This window comes from Heterodontus francisci, unplaced genomic scaffold (genome assembly GCF_036365525.1).
Source record: "Heterodontus francisci isolate sHetFra1 unplaced genomic scaffold, sHetFra1.hap1 HAP1_SCAFFOLD_421, whole genome shotgun sequence".
In the NCBI taxonomy this organism is placed as follows: domain Eukaryota; kingdom Metazoa; phylum Chordata; class Chondrichthyes; order Heterodontiformes; family Heterodontidae; genus Heterodontus; species Heterodontus francisci.
Window position 1 is genome coordinate 109,077 of NW_027140402.1, and position 26,153 is coordinate 135,229.

At 45.6% G+C, this 26,153-nt stretch overlaps 1 protein-coding gene and 2 pseudogenes across 1 annotated transcript; all 3 read left to right on the plus strand.

Annotated features, from left to right (window-relative positions):
• The first annotated feature begins 1,686 nt into the window (after nt 1-1,686).
• On the plus strand, nt 1,687-1,996 carry LOC137359614 (histone H4 type VIII-like; annotated as a pseudogene).
• An 11,099-nt stretch (nt 1,997-13,095) lies between these two features.
• Nucleotides 13,096-13,462, plus strand: LOC137359616 (histone H2B-like; annotated as a pseudogene).
• A 35-nt stretch (nt 13,463-13,497) lies between these two features.
• LOC137359612 (histone H2A.J-like) lies at nt 13,498-14,674 on the plus strand. The gene is made up of 2 exons (XM_068025444.1): nt 13,498-13,555; nt 14,319-14,674. Exons 1-2 carry the CDS (start codon nt 13,498-13,500, stop codon nt 14,672-14,674), a joined length of 414 nt encoding a protein of 137 aa, XP_067881545.1.
• Nucleotides 14,675-26,153: the final 11,479 nt, after the last annotated feature.

Genomic DNA, 26,153 nt, shown 5'->3' on the forward strand with positions numbered 1-26,153 from the left:
GGGAGCAGCGATCTCTCTCCATTGTGGGTGAGAACCTGGTCATCAGGTGCGAGGCGATCAAGTTGTCTAGTTTTAGTTTAGTGATACAGCACTGAAACAGGCGCTTTGGCCCACCGAGTCTGTGGCGACCATCAACCACCCATTTTATACTAATCCTACACTAATTCCATATTCCTACCACATCCCCACCTGTCGCTATATTTCCCTCCCACCTACCGACACTAGGGGCAATTTATAATGGCCAATTTACCTATCAACCTGCCAGTCTTTGGCACGTGGGAGGAAACTGGAGAACCAGGAGGAAAGCCACGCAGACATCGGGAGAACTTGCAAACTGCACATAAGCAGTACCCAGAATTGAAACAGGGTTGCTGGAGCTATGCGGCTGCGGTGCTAACCGCAGCGCCACTGTGTCGCCCTGTGTTGCCGCCCTGTGTTGCTCTACGTGGCGCAGGTCTGGCCCATACCCCACTCCTGTGCTGTGGTAGTCACCCGAGCCATTTTCCGCTTCATCTGGGGATCTAAAATGGACCGGGTCCGGAGGGACACGATGTTCAAATCTCTGGACAAGGGCGGCGAAAATTTTCCCAACGTGGCCCTCATCCTGAAGACCACCTTCGTGTGTGGTTGCTTCAAGCTGTGTGTAGATCTGCAGTACGCAAACTCCAAGTGTCACTACATGCTGAGGTTCTATCTGTCCCCGGTGTTGCGAAGGATGGGCCTGGTCACATTGCCGCGGAACACTCCATGCAGCTGGACCGTGCCGTACCACCTATCCTTCGTGGAGCAGTTTCTGCGGGAAAACACCTTTGACGACCGGTCCATCAGGCAGTGGACTGCACGGAATGTCCTCAAGGCCCTTCGGGAAAAGCAGACGGTGGATCCTGTCGGACGGTTCACCGAGCAGACCGTCAAAGTCATTTGGTGGAATACCTCATCACCAGAACTTTCAACCAAGCACCAAGACGTAGCTGGGCTGGTGGTGAGAAGGGCCCTCCCCATCAGATCCTTCATGCACGCCCGAATTCTCGCCCCCTCTGCACAATGCCCCCGCGGTGGCTGTGGTGGGGAAGAGACGATTTCGCACCTCCTCCTGGAATGTGTCTTTGCAAAGCATGTGTGGAAAGAGATGCAGTGGTTTTTGTCGAGGTTCATCCCAAGCAGCTCTGTAACACAGGAGTCTGTGCTCTTCGGGCTGTTTCCAGGGACACACACCGAGATAAACATCAACTGCTGCTGGAGGTCTATCAATTCGGTGAAAGACGGCCTTTGGTCTGCCCGAAACGTGCTGATCTTCCAGCGCAAAGAGTTGTCCACGACCGAAAGTTGCAGACTGGCACATTGCAAGGTCTAGGACTACGTGCTGAGGGACGCACTAAAGCTTGGGGCAGCCACAGGAAAGGCTCAATGGGGAAAGACCACAGAGTAAGGTCCCCCCACCAAGCTGGACTGAGGGGCTGGATCCATGGGAAACCCGTCGACCCGTATCAGGAAAATGTTATGTGCTGTAAGTGTAAAAATGTATATGGCATGACAATGAAATGGAAGGGTTGTGAGGCAACACAAAATTGAATCGAAGGAAACTGATCACCTTCGCACTGCTGGTATTTTTTGACTGTTATAAACTGTTTTGGAATGTAATTCTGACAGATTTTTATGAATAAAGTATATTTGGGAAATAAAAAAATGTCAGGCAGCGGTAAAGGAGGCAAAGGACTGGGCAAAGGCGGAGCAAAGTGGCACCACAAACAGCATCGTGATAATATCCAGGGCAACACCAAACCAGCAATTCGCCGCCTGGCTCGCTGTGGCGGGGTCAAGCGGATCTCGGGTTTGATCTATGAGGAGACTCGCGGGGTGTTGAAGGTTTTCCTGGAGAATGTGATCAGGGATGTGGTCACCTACACTGAGCACACCAAGCGCAAGACAGTCACTGGTATGGATGTGGTGTCCGCTCTGAAATGGCAGAGCTGCACTCGACGGATTCGGCGGTTGAACAACTCGACCCTTTCCTGCAACCACACAACAAAGCTCTTCTCAGAGCCACCCACCGCCTCACAGAGAGAGCAGTGACCTGGCAACGGGAGATCGGATCGGCTGTTTAGAACTGTCTGGAATAAATCTGTGCTGTATTCGGGTAGAAAATTGGAATCCCTGAGCTTGACATTTTATTTGCAGCAAGGATGTACAGTGGATTTGATTTTCTAATCGGGCTGTGTAAACAGTGCCTGAAGCTCTACAGTAAGTTATTTCCCCAGTCGACACATGCCCTCAGTGAAAAGCCACATCACTCCTCCAGAATCACTCATTGTTTTCACAGAATTTCAAAATTATTTCGCTGCAATGAGGGATCCAGGAGTTTTGCAGCAGCCGTTGAAGCGGTCACTGGAACCACACCCACTTGTGATGTTATTTCTCCCGAGACGGTGTTTCCTGCACTGAAACTGACAGGGTTTGCGAAAATGATCAGTTTCAGCTCAATCATTCAGGAACCTGGAATTCCCGCAGTTTGAGCCCACGCTCACTTCTGATTGGTCACCCTCTTCCCATTCGCATGTCTTAACCAATCGCAGAGCCTCGAATTAGAAAATACAGCAATTCATTGGCTTAAATTGTCGTCCTAACAAAGTTTGAATTCGAAAAAGGCGCCAATTTTAGTATCGGAAAGAAGCGATTGCTGGAAAATCGATTTAAAGTTGTTGGTAAAATATTTTCCCGTATCCTTGACCCTTTTTTATTCTGCTTTTATCGCCACAAATTCCTGGTGCTATTTTATGCACAGCTTTAATCTGTCATTTATTTCCCACTCCATGGGAAACGACTCCATTCAGCAATCCTTAAGGGACCAATAACTCAAACTCGGTGTGTAAGTGATAAATTACAGGCTATTGGTAATTCCCCTTCACACAGGCTTCAGGGGGACAGTGAGAAGCCACTGAAATAGTTACTTGAACATTTTAAGTTGTTCCTATTCTGTTCTGTTACTGACATGCTGGAAGTAGACAATAATCAGCCCTTTCACAGAGACTGTGGGTAGCTCTGAAAAGAGCCTTTGGGTTATTGGATGACATTTTGGCCACTTTACTTTTTCCGGGAGCTCTGAGCGCTGCTTTTCTTGGGCAGCAGCACGGCCTGGATATTCGGCAGCACCCCGTCCTGAGCGATGGTCACTCCTCCCAGCAGCTTGTTGAGCTCCTTGTCGTTGCGGACGGCCAGCTGCAGGTGTCTGGGTATGATGCGGGTCCTCTTGTTGCCCCGGGCCGCGTTACCGGCCAGCTCGTGGATTTCAGCGGTCAGATATGCGAGCACAGCAGCCAGATAGACCGGGGCTCCGGCACCCACACGCTCAGCATAGTTGCCCTTTCTCAGGAGCCTGTGAACACGGCCCACCGGGAACTACAGTCCAGCCCGGGATGAGCGAGACTTGCCTTGGCCAGAGCTTTCCCGCCGGTCTTTCCTCTTCCAGACAATTTCACAATATCACAAATGCTTTCACAAAGAATAGATAATTTCCGCAGCATTTACTTTACATATAGACTGAGAATTCTCCTCATTGGTCGGTACCTAATTAACTTCATTTGCCTACATTCTTCACCAATCAGGTCACTGACAAACAGAAGAGGGCGAGATTTCCCCGCCACGACATCCGAAGCAGAGAATTGTTCAATTTCAAAAAGTCCACCAATTTCATTGCCGGAAAGGAGCGGATTAAAATAAATGTCATTCTTCGTCAAAGATTTAAAATCCCTTCTCTGTATTTTGTTTTATTCAACTTGTAAAATGTTGTTTAAATTGTGGCTTATTCTACAATCGCTTTCAAACTGTCCCTGGTGGGAATAAATCCCTGTTCATTGCATTGGCCTGAAGTGAAACACTCAGTTACGTTTTCAATCAGAGCTCAGTGTCCTTCTGTGAAAAGAGGGAGCTGGAACGAGTTCTGGAACTGCCCTTAACCTGCTCTGTAATAATCCCATCCCAGGCTGTTGCACTGCGGAGAGTTGCTGTTCATAAAATCATTAAGGGATTAAGGTCGAACCCTTACCACTCAAAGCAGCTGTGAAATAAAAAACAGTACAATAACAGCTTTAAGCAAAAAAGTGAAGATGGGTGAGCTGATTATGGGTTCTTGTAAGGCTGATGGGACAGCAAACACAGCAGTAGGATCCTTATTATATTATACATTGTCTATAAGTGATTTAATGGTGATGTTCGGATGCAGCTTTTTCAGACAGATTGTGGGTGGCTCAATAAAAGAGCCGTTGTGTTTGGGATGTTATTCAGTCCATTGTGCTGTTTTACTTGGAGCTGGTGTAATTGGTCACCGCCTTTGTCCCTTCCGACACGGCATGCTTGGCCAGCGCCACAGGCAGCAGCAGGCGCACGGCGGTCTGGATCTCCCGGGAGCTGATAGTGCTGCGCTTGTTGTAATGGGCCAGGCGGGAAGCCTTACCCGCGATGCGCCCGAAAATATCGTTCACAAACGAGTTCATGATGCTCATGGCCTTGGAGGAGATGCCGATCTCAGGGTGAACCTGCTTCATCACTTTGTAGATGGAGATGGAGTAACTCTCCTTCCTCGACTTTCTCCGTATCTTGCCACCCTTTGCTGAGGGCTTACTTAAAGTTTTCTTGGCACCCTTCTTAGGAGCTGCTTTCTTCTCTTCAGGCATTTTCAGATTCAATTTCAGACACAGAAATAAACCAAACCCCTTCCGAGTGCGGATTAAATAGACAATTCCACAGCTCTATGCAAATGAGGGATGGGGGAAGTAAAGATTGTGAATGGGTGATTGGGAGTGATAACACAATGGTTTTATATTTTAATACTCTAATTGGTCTCTTTCGCCATCCAATCAAATTTAACATCTGCAACCAATCGCAAACTCTCTCACTGCATTCAGGAATTACATTTCCCAAAGACTCTCTCCAGCCCCAGTTTCAATTGAAAAATCCACCGGGAAATGTCGCCTGGCTGTGAGGATCCCTTATTCTCAGCAGCTTCTCACATTCCGGCTTCTCTGAGTTGAGCGCTTTGTTGGGTGGAAATATTTAATCAGGCCGTTTCAACAGCTCACAGCCGACACTGGGTGAGAAACCAGAAATGGGAATAGGCGTCACAAACAAGGAGTTCATGCTGAACTTTTATAAATTAAATCACTGGTTATCGGCCTCAGCTGGAGCATTTCTAATTCTAGGTTCCACACTTTAGCAGGGATGTCAAGGCCTGAGAGAGTGTGCAGAGGAGATTGACCAGAATGGCACCAGAGATGCGGGAAAGAACAGCAAAGCTGGATTCATTCTTCTTGGAGCAGAGATGTTAATATAATATTTAATAGTTGTGTTCTACACTGTAATGGGTTTAAGATAATCTGTTCCCACTGGTAGAAGGGTCTGTAACCAGTGGACACAGAATTGTTAAAAGAATCAGAGGGGGAGAGGAGGTGATATTTTAACGTGAGTTCTGATGATCAGAAATGTACTGCTTGAAAAGGGAGGTGAAAACAGATTCAATAATAACTTTCCTGAAGAAATTGAATCATTACTTGATGGGGAAATTACAGGGCAATGTGAAGATGACAGCGAGGTCGAACTGATTAGTTAGTTCTTTCAGAGAGCGGCCACGGGTACAATTGTTCAAATGAACTCTTTCTGTGCTGTAAAATTATGATTTATTGCTGTTCACAAACACCCTGATAAACAGCCAAACTCTGTTTGAGATCTGTAACAGTAACTGGGCTGAAACAGGTCTTTAATAATTTTGGTCTTAGAATAATAGAATGAGTGAATGGTTACAACACAATAGGAGGCCATTCAGCCCATTGATTCCATGCCAGCTTTTTGGCCTTTCTTCCACCCTGCTTTTTTTTTCATTTCAATTACTTATCCAATTCCCTTTTGAAAGCTATGATTGAATCTGCCTTCTTCAGCCTATCAGGCATCCCCGATCCTAATCATTCACTCCATGGAAAAGTTTTTCTTCATGTCACCTTTCAGTTCACCAGTTTTAAACACCTGGAACTGAGCTGAGTATTTTATTGGCTCTGATTATAGCATCAGCGACCAAAAGACAGCGGCACAGTCCCAAAATCCACAGAAAGACTCAATGTATTGCTCCATGTGAGCGATGCTGTTAGAGCAGTGAGCATAGCTGCCTTCCAAACAGCTGGAATAAAAACAGAAAATGCTGGAAATACTCAGCAGGTCAGGCAGCATCTGTGAAGAGAGAACAGAGTTAATGTTTCAATTCAATGACCTTCCAAGTAGCTGTTCCCGGGTTTGATTCCCAGCCATTACAGTTTGGTGTTCCTTAAATTCCTCAGATGAGAAACTGAAAGATAGGAACTGAGTTGGGTGCTGTCTCAAAGGAATTTTGTTTCCCAAACCAAGAAGTGTATAATTTGAATAAATATATTTCCAACACTGAATTCCTTCAAATTAAAGTTAAATTGAACTCTGATTTTGCTCCTTTTTATTGATAATTATTATTTGACCTGAATCACACAGTGGACTCAGAATAGAATTACTCAGATTCATTTTCCCACAGCTATTCCCGTTCCTTATAAAAAAATCAGTTCCTGGATTCCAGAAGCTGTGTATTGGAGGGTAACAAACATATCCACACTATTCAAGAAAGGAAGGAGAGAGAAAGCAAGGAACTAGAGGCCAGTTTGCCCGACATCAGCAATAGGGAACATGCTGCAATCTATTATTACAGACGTGGTAAAGGGTGATGTGGAAGATCAGAATATGGTTGGGCAGAGTCAACATGGATTTATTAAAAGGAAATCGTCAATGATAAATTATTAGAATATGTTGACGTTGTAACTGCCAGGGCAGAGAAGGGGAACCAGTGGATGTAGTCTGTTTGGATTTTCAAAAAGCATTCAATAAGTTATCAAACAAGAGGTCATGACACCAATGCAGGTCCCATGCGATTTGGGGATAACATATCAGAATAGATTGAGCATTAGTTAATAGACAAAAAACAAACAGCAGGAATCATTTTCTGTGGGAAAGCTGTAAGTAGTTGGGTCCTGCAAGGATTGGTGCTCGGGACTCAGTTATTGACATTCTGTATCAATGACTTAGATGAGGTGACCGAATGTAATGTTATCCATGTTTGCTGATGAGAAAAAGTGAGGTGGCAAAGTTAACTGTGAGGAGGATGCAAAGAGGGTAAAAATGGATTTAGACAGACTAAGTATGTGGGCAAGAATGTGAGAGATGGAATATAATGGGCAGAAGTGTAAAGTTAGACACATCAGCAGGAAAACAGAAATGCAGAACATTTTTTAAATTAGTGACAGTCTGGGAAATGTTTACATTCAGAGGGACCCGATTGTCCTTGTTCAGGAATCACAGAAAGTTAACATGCAGGTACTCAACCAATTAGGAAAGCAAATGATATGTTTGTCTTTATTGCAAAGAGATTAGAGTATGAGTATTTATTGAAATTATACAGGCCTTGGTGAGATCACACTTGGACAGCTGTGCAGTTTTGGTCCCCTTATCTAAGGAAGTCTTAGAGGGAGTACAGAGATGTGTCACTATAATTCTTCCCAGGATGAGGGGATTGTCCTACGAGAAGAGCTTGAATAGACTAGGCCTCTATTCCCTAGAATTCAGAAGAGTGAGAGGTAATCTCACTGGCACATAAAACGCTTAGTGGCTTGACATGGCAAATGCTGGATGTTTCCTCTAGCTGGGCAATCTAGAACGAAGGGGAACAGTCTCAGTATAAAGGGCTTGGTCATATTTGACTGAGAAGAGGAGAATTTGTTTCAGTCAAAGGGTTATGAATCTTTGGAATTCCTTAACCCAGAAAGCTGTGATGCTCAACCATTGTGTATATTCAAGAGAGATTGATAGGTTTTTGGATACTAAGGGAATCAAGGGAGCTGTGCCAGTGTGGTATGATGGAGTTGAGGGAGGAGATCAGCTGTTATCTAATTGAAGGGTGAAACTATTTCGATGGGCACAGTGGCCACTCCTGCTCTTATTTCTTATGTAAACTTCCATTCCTTCTCACGATTGTTCAATTCTTCAAAAACAGAAATACTGCAGCCGCTAGAAATCTGAATAACAGAAGATGCTAGAAGCACTCAGCAGCTCTAGAAGCATCTGTGGAGAGAGGAAGTTGGGGGCAATGTTTCAGGTCTATAGAAGGGTCACAGAACTGGAAAATTAACCCGAGCTTCTCTTCTCCACAGTTGTTTCCGGACTGGCTGAGTGTTTTCAGAATTTTAGGTTTTTTCTTCTATATGTTATCTCTTTCCCTTTTGACTGTTTGCTGTGAAACGTTCAGCATTGTGCTCAGTTCTTTGTGTCGTTATGTTTTCTTTATTTGAAGTAATGCAAATAGTATCCTAACATATCAGACAGAAATACTGCTCAATGTAGTGTAATATATAACAGGGCACATTTACAAATATCAGATCAATGCAGTCAAACATTTTTATTAAGAATGGATTATTTTTATTTATTTTATTTACTCCACACAGGCAATACCCAGAATCGAACCCAGGTCCCTGGAGCTGTGAGGCTGCAAATTATTGAATGAACCAGAATAAATGGGCAATTTCCTCCACCCAAGTTACAATGAAGAGTGCCACCAGCTCCTTCTCACACACAGTCCGTGCATTATCACTCACAGAGCGCAGAGACACAGACAGGTCATCAGATCCACAGTCTCAGACAGCAGAAATAGTTCCAGAGACACATTTTCAATCCATCAATCAAACAGAGCAGGAGAGACAGACGTTGTTTCCATATCACCCCAACGCATTACCACTGACAGGCAGATACAAATCCCAGTCCAAATTCTCGCCCACTATCAAATTATCAGTGTGTCAATCCCACAACAATCAGCTTCAAATTAAACACACAGAGAACTGACACGTGGTTCCTGTTTCAAAGTTACAGAATTAACCTCAATAATGTACTCTGAGATTTAAGTTAAATACTAGCCCAATATTTACACAGGTTATGAGTTTATCAGTATTAATTCCCATCAAGTTTCCAGACACATACATTAGACTCAAGCCCATAATCAGATTGAGAGATTCTGAAATATCGTATAACCTGAGATCCAAACTCAGATTCCAGTTTAAAACTCATCCGGATTGTGAAACTAAAAGATACATTATAAATTTGATCAGTATAGTCTGAGCTATAAGTTACATACCAGTCCTGAAATCTCGTACAGTGGCAGATGGAAGATACTGTACAATTCCAGACTGAGCTCATTTTACACACAAGTCCAAGATACTCACTCAGACTGAATGGCACTGATCAAATTGATTATTACAGCCTGAGTTACACTTGCACACCAATCCTGTATCAGATTGTAGGATACATTATCTTTCACTATTGTGTTCACAGTGACAGATATTTAATACTAAGCAAAACCTCAAATTTCTTGTCTGCTTAAAACCTACCACATCAGTGGCCTGTTGCTGTGCTGACATTTTATGTAGAATAAATCCAGACTTGCCAAACGTCCCAGGGACGGAAGATTATATAATGAATTCCACACTCACACTGAGTACCAGATACTGACAGATAGAGAGTGATGCTGAAACACATGCTCAGTGCCAGATGCTGAAAGATATAGGTTGATTGCAGCACTCACTCACAGTACTTCAGCCTGAGTCATCTAAAGCATCCCGGTGCGCACAGCTCCAGGTACCCGGGTTCAATTCTGGGTACTGCCTGTGTGGAGTTTGCAAGTTCTCCCAGTGTCTGCGTGGGTTTTCTCCGGGTGCTCCGGTTTCCTCCCACAAGCCAAAAGACTTGCAGATTGATAGGTAAATTGGCCATTATAAGTTGTCACTAGTGTAGGTGGTAGGGAAATATAGGGACAGGTGGGGATGTTTGATAGGAATATGGGATTAGTGTAGGATTAGTATAAATGGGTGGTTGATGTTCGGCACAGACTCGGTGGGCTGAAGGGCCTGTTTAAGTGCTGTATGTCTAATCTAATCTAATCTAATGTAAAACACAAACAATAGCACTGAGAGAGTGAGGAATAGTCCTAAACTCACATAGAGTACCAGACACTGACAGATACAAACTGGAAACTACACACACATGGATATAGTATTGGCTAACCCACAGGAAACGGAGAGTGGGGATAATTGGGGCATTTTCAGATTGGCAAACTGTAACTAATGGATTGTCACAGGGACCAGTGCTGGTGCCTCAACTATTTATGATCTATATTCATAATTGCATGAAGGGACTGAGTGTACTGTTGCCAAATTTATGGATGGTACAAAGATAGGTAGGAAAGAAAGTTGTGAGGAGGACATAAAGTGTCTGCAAAGAGATATAGATAGGTTAAGCTGGTGGGCAAATGTTTGGCAGATGGAGTATAATATGGGAAAATGTGAGATTGCCTACTTTCGCAGGAAGAGTAGAAAAACAGAATATTACTTACATAGAGACAGGCTGCAGAATGCTGCTGTACTGAGGGATCCAGGTACATGAATTACAAAAAAGTTAGCATAAAGTTATAGCAAGTAATTAGGAAGGCAAATGGAATGTTGGCATTTTTAGCAAGGGGAATGGAGTACAAAAGTAGGGAAGTTTTGCTGGAACTGTATAGGGCATTAGTGGCATCCCAACTAAAGTACTCCATACAGTTATGGTCTCCTTACTTAAGGAGGGATATACTTGCATTGGAATCAGTTCAAAGAATGTTCACTAGGCTGATTCCTGGGATGCAGGGTTGACTTATGAGAAAAAGTTGATCAGATTGGGCCGATACTTAATGGAATTTAGAAGATTGAGAGGTGATCTTATTAAAACCTGTAAGATTCTCAGTGGGCTGGACAGGTAGATGCTGGGAAGATGTTTCTCCTTGTGGGGGAATGTAGAATTATGGGCCACAGTTTCACGATAAGTGGTCACCCATTCAAGAAAGAGATGAGGAGGAATTTCTTCTGTCAGAGAGTTGCTCATCTTTGGAATTCTGTGCTCCAGAGGACTGTGGAGGTTGGCGCATTGAATATATTCAAGGCTGTGATAGACAGATTTTTTGATGTCCAAGGGAGTCATTGGTCAATGGGCACAGACAGGAAAGTGGAATTAAGGCCTCAATCAGAACAGGAATGATTTTATTGAATGGCAGAGCAGGATTTATAGGCCAAATGGCCTTCTGGAGGTGATGCTGAGTGTCATTGTCGATGTCTGCCCTTGGTGACAAGAGGCTCCCAAGGTATGAGCAATGATCCACATTGTCCAGTGATTCGCTGTGGATCTTGATAGTCGGGGGCAGTGTCGGGGAGCAGGCTGGCAGAGGATCTTAGCTTTTCGGATGTTTTGCTTTAAGCCAATTCTTTCATACGCCTCCATGAATGCATCGATGAGGATTTGAAGCGTGGCCTCTGAGTGTGCGCATATGCAAGCGTTGTCAGCATACTGCAGCTCGATGACAGATGTTGGAGTGGCCTTGCTTCTGGACTGGAGGCAATCTAGGTTCAATAGTTTCCCACTCGTCCTGTAGAGTAGATCTACTTACACTAACTAAAGAACAGCTGATGAGCTGAAAGAGTGCAGGAAATACAGCAACTTGCTGACAGCCACGACATGTGTGGATTCCTCAGAACAGTCAAGACCATTTATGGCCCAAGTTACCAAGGACCTACCCTGCTGAGAGTAAAGAATGGAGTGACACTGATCAAGGTCAGAGAAGCAGTCAGCACTCGTTGGAAGTAGCACTTTGAAGATCTCCTCAATCGCAACTCAGTCCTTGATGCAAGTGCCCTTGACCGCATTCCACAGCATGTTACCCACCATGACGTCAGCACAATCCCAGCCCAACAGAAATTGAAAAGGCAATCTGACAGCTAAAAAAAAAAATGAAGGCCACCGGCATAGATGGAATTCCCTCTGAAATTCTACAATACAACAGAGAAGAACACTTAACACAAATACATGGTCTCAATTCCCTCAGCTGGAAGGACGAGAGCATGCCAGGGATCTCTGAGATGCCGTCATTGTGATCATCGCCAAAAATGGTGACAAGACTGACTGTGGTAACTACAGAAGGGTATCCCTGCTGTTCACCACAGGGAAGGTCATCACAAGAGTCCTTCTCAACTGTCTCCTCCCCGTAGCTGAAGACCTCCTACTGGAATCACAATGTGGTTTCCGTCCATCAAGAGACACAGTGGACATTATCTTCACAGCGAGACAACTCCAAGAAAATGTAGGGAGCAGCAGCAACCTTTCTACCTGGTCTTCTCTGACCTGACAAATGCCTTCGACTCTACCAACCAGGAGGGATTATGGAACGTCCTCCTCAAATTTGGCTGCTGGAGAAATTCGTCACCATCCTCCCATGACTGCACGATGACATGCAAGCTGTAATCCTTCCCAATGGACCTACCACTGACCCAATCCCAATACAAACTGGGGTCAAGTAAGGTTGTGTCATCGCACCAATGCTCTTTTCCATCATCCTCACCACAACACTCCACCTCATCTCTTCACACTCACATTACCAGACTCTGACAGATACAGAAATGGATGTCAAACTGAAACACAGTACCAGAGTCTGACAGATACAGAATGGATGTCACAATCAAACACAGTACCATAGTCTGACAGATACAGAATGAATCCATACAGTACCAGAGACTGAGAGCTACCGAATGACAGAACACACCCAAACACAAAAGCAGGGAGTAAAAGAATTGAATTGATTGCTCACTCACCTACAAAAGCAGTGACACAACGACACAGAATCAGCCAATAAGTGTCCTCCCAACAACAGCCAGGACATTTCCAGGGAGCTTCACACAGGGAGCTGTTCTTTCAATATAATCTCGGACTGGGGAGAGTCTTTGTGAAATATACTTCCTGACTGTATTAAGAGTGGTTGTGATTGGTAGCAAATATTTAATCTGATTGGATGGCGAAAGACACCAATTAGAGAATTACAATATAAAACCATTGTGACATCACTCCCAATCACCCAATCACAATCTTTACTTTCCCCATCCCTCATTAGCATAGAGCTGTGGGATTGTCTATTTAACCCGCACTCAGAAGGGGTTTGGTTTATTTCTGTGTCGGAAATTGAATCTGAAGATGGTTGAGGAGAAGAAGAAAGCAGCTGCCAAGAAGGGCGCCAAGAAAGCTGTGAGTAAAGGGCGGCAAAAGGCGGAGAAAGTCGAGGAAGGAGAGTTACTCCATCGACATCTACAGAGTGATGAAGCAGGTTCACCCCGACACTGGCATCTCCTCCAAGGCCATGAGCATCATGAACTCGTTTGTGAACGATATTTTCGGGCGCATCGCGGGTGAGGCTTCCCTCCTGGCCCATTACAACAAGCGCAGCACCATCACCTCCCGGGAGATCCAGACCGCCATGCACCTGCTGCTGCCCGGTGAACTGGCCAAGCACGCCATGTCGGAAGGGACAAAGGCGGTGACCAAGTACACCAGCTCCAAGTAAAACTGCACAATGGGCTGAAAAACAGATCAAACACAATGGCTCTTTTAAGAGACACCCACAATCTTCTGAAAAAGCTGCATCCGAACATCTCTAGTAAATCAATTTAAGACGATGTATAATATAATAAGGATCCTACTGCTGTGTTTGCTGCCCCATAAACTTTACAAGAACCCATAATCAGCTCACCTGTCTTCACTTATTTGCTTAAAGTTGTTATTATACTGTGTTTTTGCACAGCCCCTGAATGGCCGCATTAACAGCTGCTTTGAGTGGTGAGGGTCAGACCTTAATCCCTTAATGATTTTATTAACAGCAACTCTCCGCGGTGCAACAGCCTGGGATGGGATTATTACAGAGCAGGTTAAGGGCAGTTCCAGAACTCGTTCCGGCTCCCTCTTTTCAGAGAAGGACACTGAGCTCTGATTGAAAATGTAACTGAGTGTTTCACTTCAGGTCAATGCAATGAACAGGGATTTATTCCCACCAGGGACAGTTTGAAAGCGATTGCAGAATAAGCCACAATTTAAACAACATTTTACAAGTTGAATAAAACAAAATACAGAGAAGGGATTTTAAATCTTTGGTGAGGAATGACATTTATTTTAATCCGCTCCTTTCCAGCAACGAAATTGGCGGGCTTTTTGAAATTGAACAATTCTCTGCTTCTGATGTCGTGGCGGGGAAATCTCACCCTCTTTTGTTTGTCAGTGACCTGATTGGTGAAGAATGTAGGCAAATGAAATGAATTAAGTACCGACCAATGAGGTGAGTTCACACTCCATAAGGAAAGTAAATGCTGCGAAAATTATCTATTCTTTGTGAAAGTATTTGTGAGATTGTGAAATTGTCTGGAAAGCTCGGGCCAAGGCCAAGTCTCGCTCATCACGGGCTGGACTGCAGTTCCCAGTGGGCCGTGTTCACAGGCTCCTGAGAAATGGCAACTATGCTGAGCGTGTGGGTGCCGGAGCCCCGGTCTATGTGGCTGCTGTGCTCGAGTATCTGACCGCTGAAATCCACGAGCTGGCCGGTAACGCGGCCCGGGACAAGAGGAGCCGCATCATCCCCAGACACCTGCAGCTGGCCGTCCGCAACGACGAGGAGCTCAACAAGCTGCTGGGAGGAGTGACCATCGCTCAGGGCGAGGTGCTGCCTAATATTCAGGCCGTGCTGCTGCCCAAGAATACCAGCGTTCAGAGCTCCCAGAAAAAGTAAAGTTGCCAAAATGTCATCCAATAACCCAAAGTCTTTTTTCAGAGCCACCCACATTCTCTGTGAAAGGGCTGATTCATGTCCAATTCCTGCATGTCAGTAACAGAACAGAATAGGAACTAATTAAAATGTTTAAGTAACTATTTCAGTGACTTCTTACTGTCCCCCTGAAGCCTGTGTGAAGGGGAATTACCCATAGTCTGTAATTTATCATTTCCACACCGAATTTGAGTTAATGGTCCCTTAAGGATTGCTGAATGGAGTCTTGACCCATGGAGTGGAAAACAAATGACAGATTAAAGCTGTGCATAAAATAGCGCCAGGAATTTATAGCGATAAAAGCGGTATAAAAAAGGGTCAAGGTTGCGGCAAAATATTTTACCAACAACTTTAAAGAGGTTCTCCAGTAATCGCTTCTTTCCGACACTGAAATTGGCGCCTTTTTCGAATTCAAATTTTGTTAGGACGAGAAGTTAAGCCAATGATTTGCTGTATTTTCTAATTCGAGGCTCTGCGATTGGTTAAGACATGCGAATGGGAAGAGGGTGACCAATCAGAAGTGAGCGTGGGCTCAAACTGCGGGAATTCCAGGTTCCTGAATGATTGATCAGAAACTGATCAGTTTCACAAACCCTGTCAGTTTCAGTGCAGGAAACATGGTCTCGGGGGAAATAACATCATAAGTGGGTTTGGTTCCAGTGACCGATTCAAGGGCTGCTGCAAATCTCCCGGATTCCCTCATTGCAGCGAAATCATTTTGAAATTCTATGAAAACACTGGAGGAGTGATGTTGCTTTTCACTGAGGGCATGTGTCGATTGAGGAAATAACTAACTGTCGAGCCTCAGACGCTGTTTCCACAGCCCGTTTAGAAAATCAAATCCACTGCACATCCTTGCTACAACTGAAATGTTAGCCTCAGGGATTCCAGGTTTATCCCTGAACACAGCACAGATTTATTCCAGACAATTCGAATCAGTGTATCCGATCTCCCGTTGCCAGATCACTGCTCTCTCTGTGAGGCAGTGGGTGGCTCCTGGAAGAGCCTTTGTTGTGTGTTTGGTGGAAAGGGTCGAGTTGTTCAGCAGCCGAATCCGTTGAGAGTGCGGCCCTGCCGTTTCAGAGCGTACACCACATCCATGGTAGTGACCGCCTTGCGCTTGGCATGCTCAGTGTAGGTGACCGTATCCCTGATCACATTCTCCAGGAAAACCTTCAACACCCCGCGAGTCTCCTCATAGATCAAACCCGAGATCCGCTTGACCCCGCCACGGCGTGCCAGGTGGCGGATTGCTTGTTTGGTGATTCCCAGGATATTATCACGAAGCACTTTGCGGTGCCACTTTGCTCCGCCTTTGCCCAGCCCTTTGCCTCCTCTGCCTGACATTTTATTTTCTTCCCAAAATATACTTTATTCATAAAAATCTGTAAAAATTACATTCCAAAACAGTTTAAAACAGCATCAAGTCAAAAAATACAAACAGTGCAAAGGTGATCAGTTTCCTTCTATACAATTTTGAGTTGCCTCACAACCCTTCCATTTCATTGTCATGCCATATACATTTTTACATTTACAGCACAAAAACATTTCCCGATACAGTTCGAGGGGTTTCCCATGAATCTAGCCCCTCAGTACAGCTTGGTGGGGGGACCTTACACTGTGGTCTTTCCCCATTGAGCCTTTGCTGCGGCTGCCCCAGGCTTTAGTGCGTCCCTCAACACGTAGTCCTGGACCTTGCAATATGCCAGTCTGCAACTTCCGGTCGTGGACAACTCTTTGCGCTGGAAGACCAGCAAGTTTCGGGCAGACTAAAGGGCGTCTTTCACCGAATTGATCTTCCTCCAGCAGCGATTGACGTTTGTCTCGGTGTGCGTCCCTGGGAACAGCCCGGAGAGCACAGACTCCTGTGTTGCAGAGCTGCTTGGAATGAACCTCGTCAACAGCCACTGCATCTCTTTCAACACCTGCTTTGCAAAGACACATTCCAGGAGGAGGTGGGCAACCGTCTCTTCCCCACCACAGCTAGTGCAGAGGGGGCGAGACTTCGGGCGTGCAGGAAGGATCTGACAGGGAGGGCACTTCTCACCACTAGCCAAGCTACATCTTGGTGCTTGTTTGAAAGTTCTGGTGATGAGGCATTCCGCCAAATGACTTTGGCGGTCTGCTCGGGGAACCATCCGACAGGAGCCCCCGTCTCCTTTTCCTGTAGGGCCTTGAGGACATTCCGTGCAGACCACTGCCTGATGGACCGGTGGTCAAATGTGTTTTTCCGCAGAAACTGCTCCACGAAGGATAGGTGGTACGGCACGGTCCAACTGCATGGAGCGTTCCGCGGCAACGTGACCAGGCCCATCCTTCACAACACCGGGGACAGATAGAAATTCAGCACGTAGTCACACTTGGAGTTTGCGTACTGGAGATCTACACACAGCTTGATGCAGCCGCACACAAAGGTGGTCATCAGGATGAGGGCCACGTTGGGTACATTTTTAGTGCACTTGTCCAAAGATTTGAACATCGTGTCCCTCCGGACCCGGTCCATTTTAGATCCCCAGATGAAGCGGAAAATGGCTCGGGTGACTGCCACAGGGCAGGAGTAGGGTACGGGCCAGACCTGCGCCCCATACAGCAACCACGTGAGCGCCTCGCACATGATGACCAGGTTCTTACCCACAATGGAGAGAGATCGCTGTCCCCACATGCTCAACGTTTGTTGTCCCTTGGCTACTCGCTCCTCCCAGGTTTTGGTGCACGCCCCAGCCCTTCCGAATCATCTCCCCAGCACCTGCAGGTAATCTGACCTGACGGGGAAGGGGACAAAGGATCGGTCAGCCCTGTTCCCAAAGAACATGGCCTCGCTCTTGCCGTGGTTAACTTTGGCTCCCGAGGCCAGTTCGAACTAGTCGCAGATGCTCATCAGTCTGCGCATGGACAGCGGATCCGAGCCTCTGCCTGACATGATAATTCTTCACTCAGATCACTGCTGGATATAAGAAACAGAATCCTTCAGGCTTCTTTTTGTCGTGGCCGCCCGGACCTGTCTGAGAAAGGCAGGGAGGGGAGGAAACAGAGTGAAGATTAAACAGAGAGCGGGAGGGGAGGAGACACCCAGAGTGACAGACAGAGAGAGAACGGCCCCTTATTTTTCAGCTCCACCTCCAGTTTCCTCCGGGCTGCCAATTTCAAACCCTTTATTAACTGTCGAACCAAAACCCAGCTCTCCACACAAACCCGTCCAGACCCGGCCTTCATGGTCAAAGCTTTCCAGAAAGCCGGAGATTTTAAATATAATCCCGTTACAATTAACACTCAGTAATATTCCCACCAAAACAAAGTCCATTCTATAACAAGGAACCTCTTCAGTAACATCACCATTTCCACACACATCCGCTTCCAGCAGTTTACAAATACCTTATTGCAGCTGTTTTTGGAATCTCCGATGTTGAGATTGGAGTTGGAAAGCGGCCTTTACCCAGCTGCGTTATCGTCTCACACTGAATCTGCCAGACATCCTGTTCTCTTTATTGTGAGAGAGAAATCGTTGATTTCGCAAATGTTCATTTGAAATGATCTCTATTGAGAACGAGCCCGGCTGTGGGACAGGTATTCCAGTGCAAAGAGCTGTCCATGACCGAGTGTTGCAGACTGGCACATTGCAACGTCCAAGTCTATGTGCTGTGGGACGCATTAAAGCTTGGGGAAGCCACCATGGTGTCTCAATGGGGAAAGGCTGCAGTCTAAGACAACATGTCAGCCAAGAGCGACGTCTCAACTCATTCCATCTTAGCTGCCTCCGGAGAATCCTTGGCATCATGTGGTAGGACTGTATCTCCATTGCAGAAGTCCTCAAGGAGGCCAACATCCCCAGCATATACACCCAACTGAGCCAACGGCGCTTGAGATGGATTGGCCATGTGAGCAGCATGGCAGAAGGCAGGATCCCCAAGGACGCATTGTGCAATGAGCTCGTCACTGGTATCAGACCCATTGGCCATTATTGTCCCTGCTTTAAAGACGTCTGCAAACGCGACATGAAGTCCTGTGACATTGACCACAAGTCGTGGGAGTCAGTTACCAGTGTTCGCCTGAGCTGGCGGACAGCCATAAAGGTGGGGCTGAAGTTTGGTGAGTTGAAGAGACTTAGCTGTTGGCAGGAAAAAAGACAGAAGTGCAAGGAGAGAGCCAACTATGTAACAGCCCCGACAACCAATTTTATCTGCAGCACCTGTGGAAGAGTCTGTCACTCTAGAATTGGCCTTTAAAGCCACTCCAGGTGCTGTTTCACAAACCGCTGACAACCTCCAGGCGCTTACCCATTGTCTCTCGAGACAAGGAGGCCAAAGAAGGCCATTGTGCAGTGAGGGACTGGAACCCGTGTAAAACCCCTTGGGCTGTATGCACCAGAGAACGTTTGATGTATAATGTAATTACTGTAAATATAACCTGTGCAGACAGGTATAGTGTGATAACTCATGTACTGTATTGAAAGGAATTGATCTGTATTGCATCTTATGTAATATCAAATTTGGCCTGCTTTGCAATGTACTTCCACAAATTTTATGAATAAAATACTTTTGTGCAAAAGAAAGCAGCTTTCCTGTCAACACACACCTTGTCTCAGGGCACAGCTCGAAGCACAACTTTCCTGTGATCTTGTCACAACCAACTTCACGCTATATCTTCCGACACCCGTACTTTGCAGTCTGTCATTCGAAAGTCAAAAGACATTGTTCTTATTTCTTCTTTCTTATCATTTCTCCTATATTCTTCTCAATCACTCCCGACAACAGTCCTATTCAGATCAAGGTGGAATGCGAATAGTGTCTCAACTCACCTGACACTATTATTCCTCTTCCCTTCTCTTGTCTCATTCAATGTGAAAGTTTTATTCACCAGTCTGTTGCCGTTTTACACTATTGCCATACCATCTGGTATTGCATCTATCTGAATTCTGTGCTTTCATGGCCTTATATATCTTTTCCAATTCTGGGTGATTTGTTTTCTTCAGTTTCATTCAACCAGGCTGGACCAGAGGGAAGCTTAGAACCTTTGCGTTGGACGGGTCCACGTTGATCCATTATATTCAGAATCATCTCCTTGAAATAACTCCATAGTAGAACTACAAGAACAGCACAGCATCTGCTTCAAACCATCCTCCACACTTTATCTGTTCTGACTGTCAACATCTCCAGCACTTTTGTTTAAGTGGAACCCATCAGGTTTGTATAGGCTCCTTCTATTCTGAAAGCTGTAGCACTGGTTCAGGGAATGAAGCCCTGTTTGGCAACACTAAAGGCTCAGCCATGCTTGATCTGCCTCGTTCCCCTCTGTCTCTCTTAACTATCAAATGGCATGGGTAGTATTTCAAAAAGTACTACAATGGAGGGAGTGCTGGGGACTCCATGCCAATCCTGGAGGGATGGGGAAAACATCTTTAGAAATTCCCTGGAGAGAAATGTGATCTGACAGATCTCCAGGGACAGACCAAGGAGAGGATGTGTACATTGAATGGAAACATGGCAAAAAGAATTGGGGATTCAGGAACACAATCCTCTCTGATGGGATACAGCCTCCCCTCTGCTATTTCTCATTATGAGACACTTTTCCAGTTTAAATTTATGCAAAAGGTGGGTTCATTGCTCTCAGGGTGGGTGGGGGGAGAGGAGCCTCATTGGCCATGGGTGGGACAGGGAAAATGGAAAGGGAGAATCAGGATTCCGATCACTCTCCTGTGTTGGCTGCTGGAAAGCCTCTGTGGATCAGATGCTGCCGGGGGCCTGTGGAGAGGGGTAGGGGATGGGAAAGGGAGTGGGGTCATGGAGCGAGGAGGTGGAGAGGGAGCGTTCGTGGTGTCACAGCCAATCCTCTGCCCAAACCAGACACTCGCATCCCCTATCCCAGCATTAGAATGGCTAATTCCTGGAGGCGGAGAATGGCGATTCCCATTGGATTATTTTCCAATGTTCAGCGTCTTATCCTGAGAAAATCACCAGTACTGAAGGAGGCCATTCTGTACTTATTCTCAGGTCATCGAGGGGTCATCTCTCCCCTTTCAGCTCCTGGCTGCAGATATGTTTGCTGTGAAATATGAATAAAATGCGACGTATGTTTGCAGCTTTTTCTGTTTCTGTCCTGTAGCAGTCACAGGAACATCAAAATGGGGGGAGGCCATTCAGCCCCTCAATCCTGTTGCACATTTCAAGTCGATCCTGGCTCAGCTGTATCTTAACTCCAGCTCTCTGCTGTGATTCCATAAAAACTCATAACATCTCTGGATAAAAATCTCTCAATCTCAGGTTTGAAGTTGTGAATGGACCCTCAGGTTTATCTGCTATGAAACGGGAGAGTTCCAGACTCATACTGTCCTTTGTGTGAAGAAGTGTTTCCTGGCAGAATTCCTAAAAGGCCCAACTCTAATTTACTGGTTCACCCCTTTCTTGTGGAACTTCTTGTTTCCAGTTCTGACCAAAGTCCACACCGCAGAACAACAGCGGTTCCTCTGATCCTGTTCTTTCAGCTTTGTATTTGAAGCCCATGTCTCTTTCCATGATGATTCTTTGTGCCCTATCTCTGTAATTGGGTTTGTTGTAAATCACTGGCAGCAGGAAGCAGAAGTGAGTGTGAACTGGGCACTGACAGAGAATGCTGCTTCTCATAGCTCTCTCATGGGGTGGGGTGGAGGGGGTGAGACTTGGGGGAGTTGAAAACCTTCATGTGTCACCAAGTTAGAATTTATGAATCAGTGTCTCAAATACTCCAGATAGGGGAAGGACGATCATCTCGTGTCACAGCAGGAGCACATCAGACTTCAGATCAGAAAGCTGTTTGTTGTAATATATTCTGGTGGCACTCGCAGAGAAAATGGGCACCAAGCATGGCCAGTTCAAGCAAGTGTTTTTTTATGTCTTTACATCATCACCTCATCACGTCATCAACATAATATATAAATACATTACAGTACTTCCCACTTCAAAAGAAAAGTATTTTTCTTTTTGTTTCTCTTCAATGAGCTATATCGACAAATCAAGTTAAATAACTGGTCTTTCTGATCTCCTTACGGGTGTCGGTGTTGCGTCAGGTTTTGGATTGCTTGGATTTGGTTCAGTATTTAAAGAAGACCTTGTTTCGTTCACCGAAATCGGTATTTCAGACACTGAACCTGAACTGGTTCAAATCCTGGCATGAGATCGTGTTCAAGCAGATCGTGCAAATGTTTTGGTTCAGCCCTTGCTGAGATCATGTGATCGACATAGACATTTCTCACTTTTCCATCAATTTCAACCAAGTATCGTTTGGTTACACAAATTCAAAAAGCTCCCAGGGTGCGCAATAGGTTAACCATGTGACTTGGTCCTTATATGGAACAAAAATAAAAACAAGAAATGCTGGAGATTTTTTTTTCCAAAATATACTTTATTCATAAAAATCTGTAAAAAATACATTGCAAAACAGTTTCAAACAGCACCAAGTCAAAAATTACAAACAGTGCAAAGGAGGTCCGTTTGCTTCAATACAATCATGAGTTGCCTCACAACCGTTCCATTTCACATTTGTCGTGCCAGATACATTTTTACATTTTACAGCAGACAAAATGTTCCCGATACAATTCGAGGGGTTTCCCATGGGTCCAGCCTCTCAGTTCAGCTTTGTGGGGGGACCTTACACAGTGGTCTTTTCCCATTGAGCCATTGCTGCGGCTGCCCCAAGCTTTAGTGCGTCCCTCAGCACGTAGTCCTGGACCTTGGAATGAGCCAGTCTGCAACATTCGGTCGTGGACAACTCTTTGTACTGGAAGACCAGCAAGTTTCGGACAGACCAAAGGGCGTCTTTCACCAAATTGATAGTCCTCCAGCAGCAGTTGATGTTTGTCTCGGTGTGCGTCCCTGGGAACAGCCCGTAGAGCACAGACTCCTGTGTTGCAGAGCTGTTTGGCATGAATCTCGACAGAAACCGCTGCATCTCTTTTGGCAGCACCTGTGGAGAGAGAAGCAGAGTTAACAAGGGTCAATGACCCTTCTACAGAACTGATCCCCCATCATAGTAAATAGTTCAGAATTAGATTCAGAACCATATATGGAACAGTCTCTCAGCATCCCTTGTTGGAGGCTCAAATCTCTCTCACCAGCCAGCCAGCCATGTGACTAAATATTTTGTGTATTGGAAGACCACTGCTGGATCCCCCATTAGTTCAACATTGTCTGTTACCATGGAAATATCTTTCCAGTCAGAGATTGCATTTTTTAAACTTTTAATGCTCATATGACAAAATAATGTGTGCCTCATTCTTGGCAGGTGGGAGGTTTGCCTGACAATATTAAACTTTGTTCTATTCAATACTGCTGTGATGAACTTCCTGGGGGTTACCATTGACAGAAGCTTAACTGGGCCATTCATATAAATACTCTGGCTACAAGGGTAAATCAGATAGTGGGAATTCTGCGATGAGTAACTCAGCTCAAGGCACTAGGTGAAATGTTCATTAGGAGAGCTGGTGAAATGGACTGGTCAGGTGGGCAGAAAAGTGGCAAATGGAATTCAACTTGAAGAAGTGTGAGGTGATGTCTTTGGTGAGGTCAAACACAGCAAAGGAATACACAATTAATGGGTGAATGCTGAGAGGTGTAGAGGAAGTGAGGGACCTTAAAGTGAATGTCCACAAATCCCTGAAAGTAGCAGGGCAGGTTGATAAGTTGGTTGAGCAGGATTATGGAATCCCTCCCTTTATTAGCCGATGTAAAGAATATAAGAGCACGGAGGTTGTGCTGGAACTGTTTCAATCATTCGTTCGGCCACAACTTGAGTTCTGTGTGGAGTTCTGGTCACCTCATTCCAGAAAGGATGTAATTGCACTGGAGAGGTTACAAAGGAGATTTCCGAGGATGTTGCCAGGACTGGAAAAATGCAGCTATGAGGAAAGATTGGATAGACTGGGGTTGTTCTCCTTGGAATAGAAGAGGCTGAGGGGAGAGTTGATTGAAATGTACAAAATTGTGAGGGGTCTGGATAGAATGGATGGGAAGGGTCTATTTACCTTAGTAGGGAGGTCAGTGACTGGGGGGCATAGATTTAAAGTGATGTGTTGAACAATTAGAGGGGAGATGAGGAAAGGTTTTTTCACCCAGAGGGCTGTGGGAGTCTGGAACTCACTGCCTGTAAGGGTAGCTGAGGCAGAAAACTTCAATTAATTTAAAAAGAGTCTGGATGTGCACCTCATTACCTGAACCTGCAGGGCTACGGTCCAAATGCTGGACAATGGGATTCAGCTGGGTGGCTCGTTTTTTGGCCTGCCTGTGCTGTAAACTTTCTATGTTCTATGATTCTATGCAGACACGATGGGCCGAATGGCCTCCTTCTGCGCTGTAATAATTCTGTGATTTTTGACTCTCCAAAACTTGTCAACCATCTACAAGGCACAAACCTGGATGAGTGCAGCACCAACAATACTCTAGAAACTCGACGCTCTTCAGGACAAAGCAGCCACCTTGATTGTGACCCCATTCACCACCTTAAACATTCACTCCCTTCTGATGCACAGTGGCAGTAGTGTGTACCATCTACCAGATGCACTGCTGCAACTCACCAAGGCTCCGCAGACAGCACCTTCCAAACCGAAGACCTATACCACCTTGAAGGACATGGCTGCAGATGCATGGAAACACCACCATGTGCAAGCTCCCCTCCAAGTCACACACCATCTGATATGCTAATATATCACTGTTGATTCACTGATGCTGGGTCAAAATCCTGGATCTCCCTTCCTAACAGCACTGTTGGTGTACCTACACCACATGGAGTGCAGCAATTCAAGAAGGGAGCTCACCGCCACCTTGTCAAGGACAATTAGGGATGGGTTACACATTCTGGACTTGCCAGTGTCGCTCACATCCCATGAAAGAATATGCCTCAGCTGATACTCAATTGTCCTCTGAATGCAGCCCAACCCTCTATTTGCTCCAACTATCACTTCACAGCATTGCTGCTGTACCTTTAGAGATCTGTGCTCTCGAACATCCAGATCTCTGCTCAAAATTATTTTCTTCCTCCACCTGCTTTAATGTTTTTCCCTGAACGGTGTATGAATGTTGAGCATTCGTCCTGTCCACATGAATAACACAGCACTTACCCAAATTAAACATCATTTACCAGTCATGAACCCAATCTCCCGGCACATTAAGATCAGCCTGAAACACTCGAGCATCGTCTGCCGTCTAACCACTTGCACAGATCTTCAAATCATATGTAAATTTAGAGCTGGTGCCCCCAACAACGACATCCAGATCATTAATAATAACAGTAAAGAGCAACAGACCCAACACCGATTGTAGGATACATTATCTTTCACTTTTGTGTTCACAGTGACAGATATTTAATACGAAGCAAAACCTCAAATTTCTTGTCTGCTTAAAACCTACCACATCAGTGGCCTGTTGCTGTGCTGACATTTTATGTAGAATAAATCCAGACTTGCCAACCGTCCCAGGGACGTAAGATTATATAATGAATTCCACATTCATACTGAGTACCAGATACTGACAGATAGAGAGTGATGCTGAAACACATGCTCAGTGCCAGATGCTGAAAGATATAGGTTGATTGCAGCACTCACTCACAGTACTTCAGCCTGAGTCATCTAAAGCAACCTGGTGTGGCACAGCTCCAGGTACCCGGGTTCAATTCTGGGTACTGCCTGTGTGGAGTTTGCAAGTTCTCCCAGTGTCTGCGTGGGTTTTCTCCGGGTGCTCCGGTTTCCTCCCACAAGCCAAAAGACTTGCAGGTTGATAGGTAAATTGGCCATTATAAATTGTCACCAGTATAGTTAGGTGGTAGGGAAATATAGGGACAGGTGGGGATGTTTGGTAGGAATATGGGATTAGTGTAGGATTAGTATAAATGGGTGGTTGATGTTCGGCACAGACTCGTTGGGCCGAAGGGCCTGTTTCAGTGCTGTATCTGTAATCTAAACCGATCCCTGTGAGATCCCATTGGTGACTGGTCTCCAAACAGATCCAGATCCATCTGGAACTACTTTCTGCCTACGTCCTGCCAGTCAGTTCCCAATCCAGATCAATATATTACCACTGATACCAGGGTTTTTAATCTGATAGAGAAGCATCTTGTATGGAGCCTTATCAAAATCTTTTGGATGAGATCAGCTCATTGAACACAGGTTGAGGATTAGCCTTCGGCCTGTCCTGCTCTGTGTGTGGGTCTCAGGACCACACAACGTGAGATCAGCTCACTGAGCACAGGCCCTTCCTGCTCTAGAAAGTGCTCAGTACCTCACCAAATGAGAATAACTAACAATCCACAGGCCATGGATCCTCGGCCCATCCTTCCCTGATTGTGGTTCAAAGCCAACCATGTCAGACCAGCTAATTCAGCACAGGCCGTAGATGGAACCCGGACCTTTCCTGCTCTGGGGACTCCGTACCATACCAGGTGCGATGGAGTAAAATACCACAGGCCGGGGATGGAGCCTGAG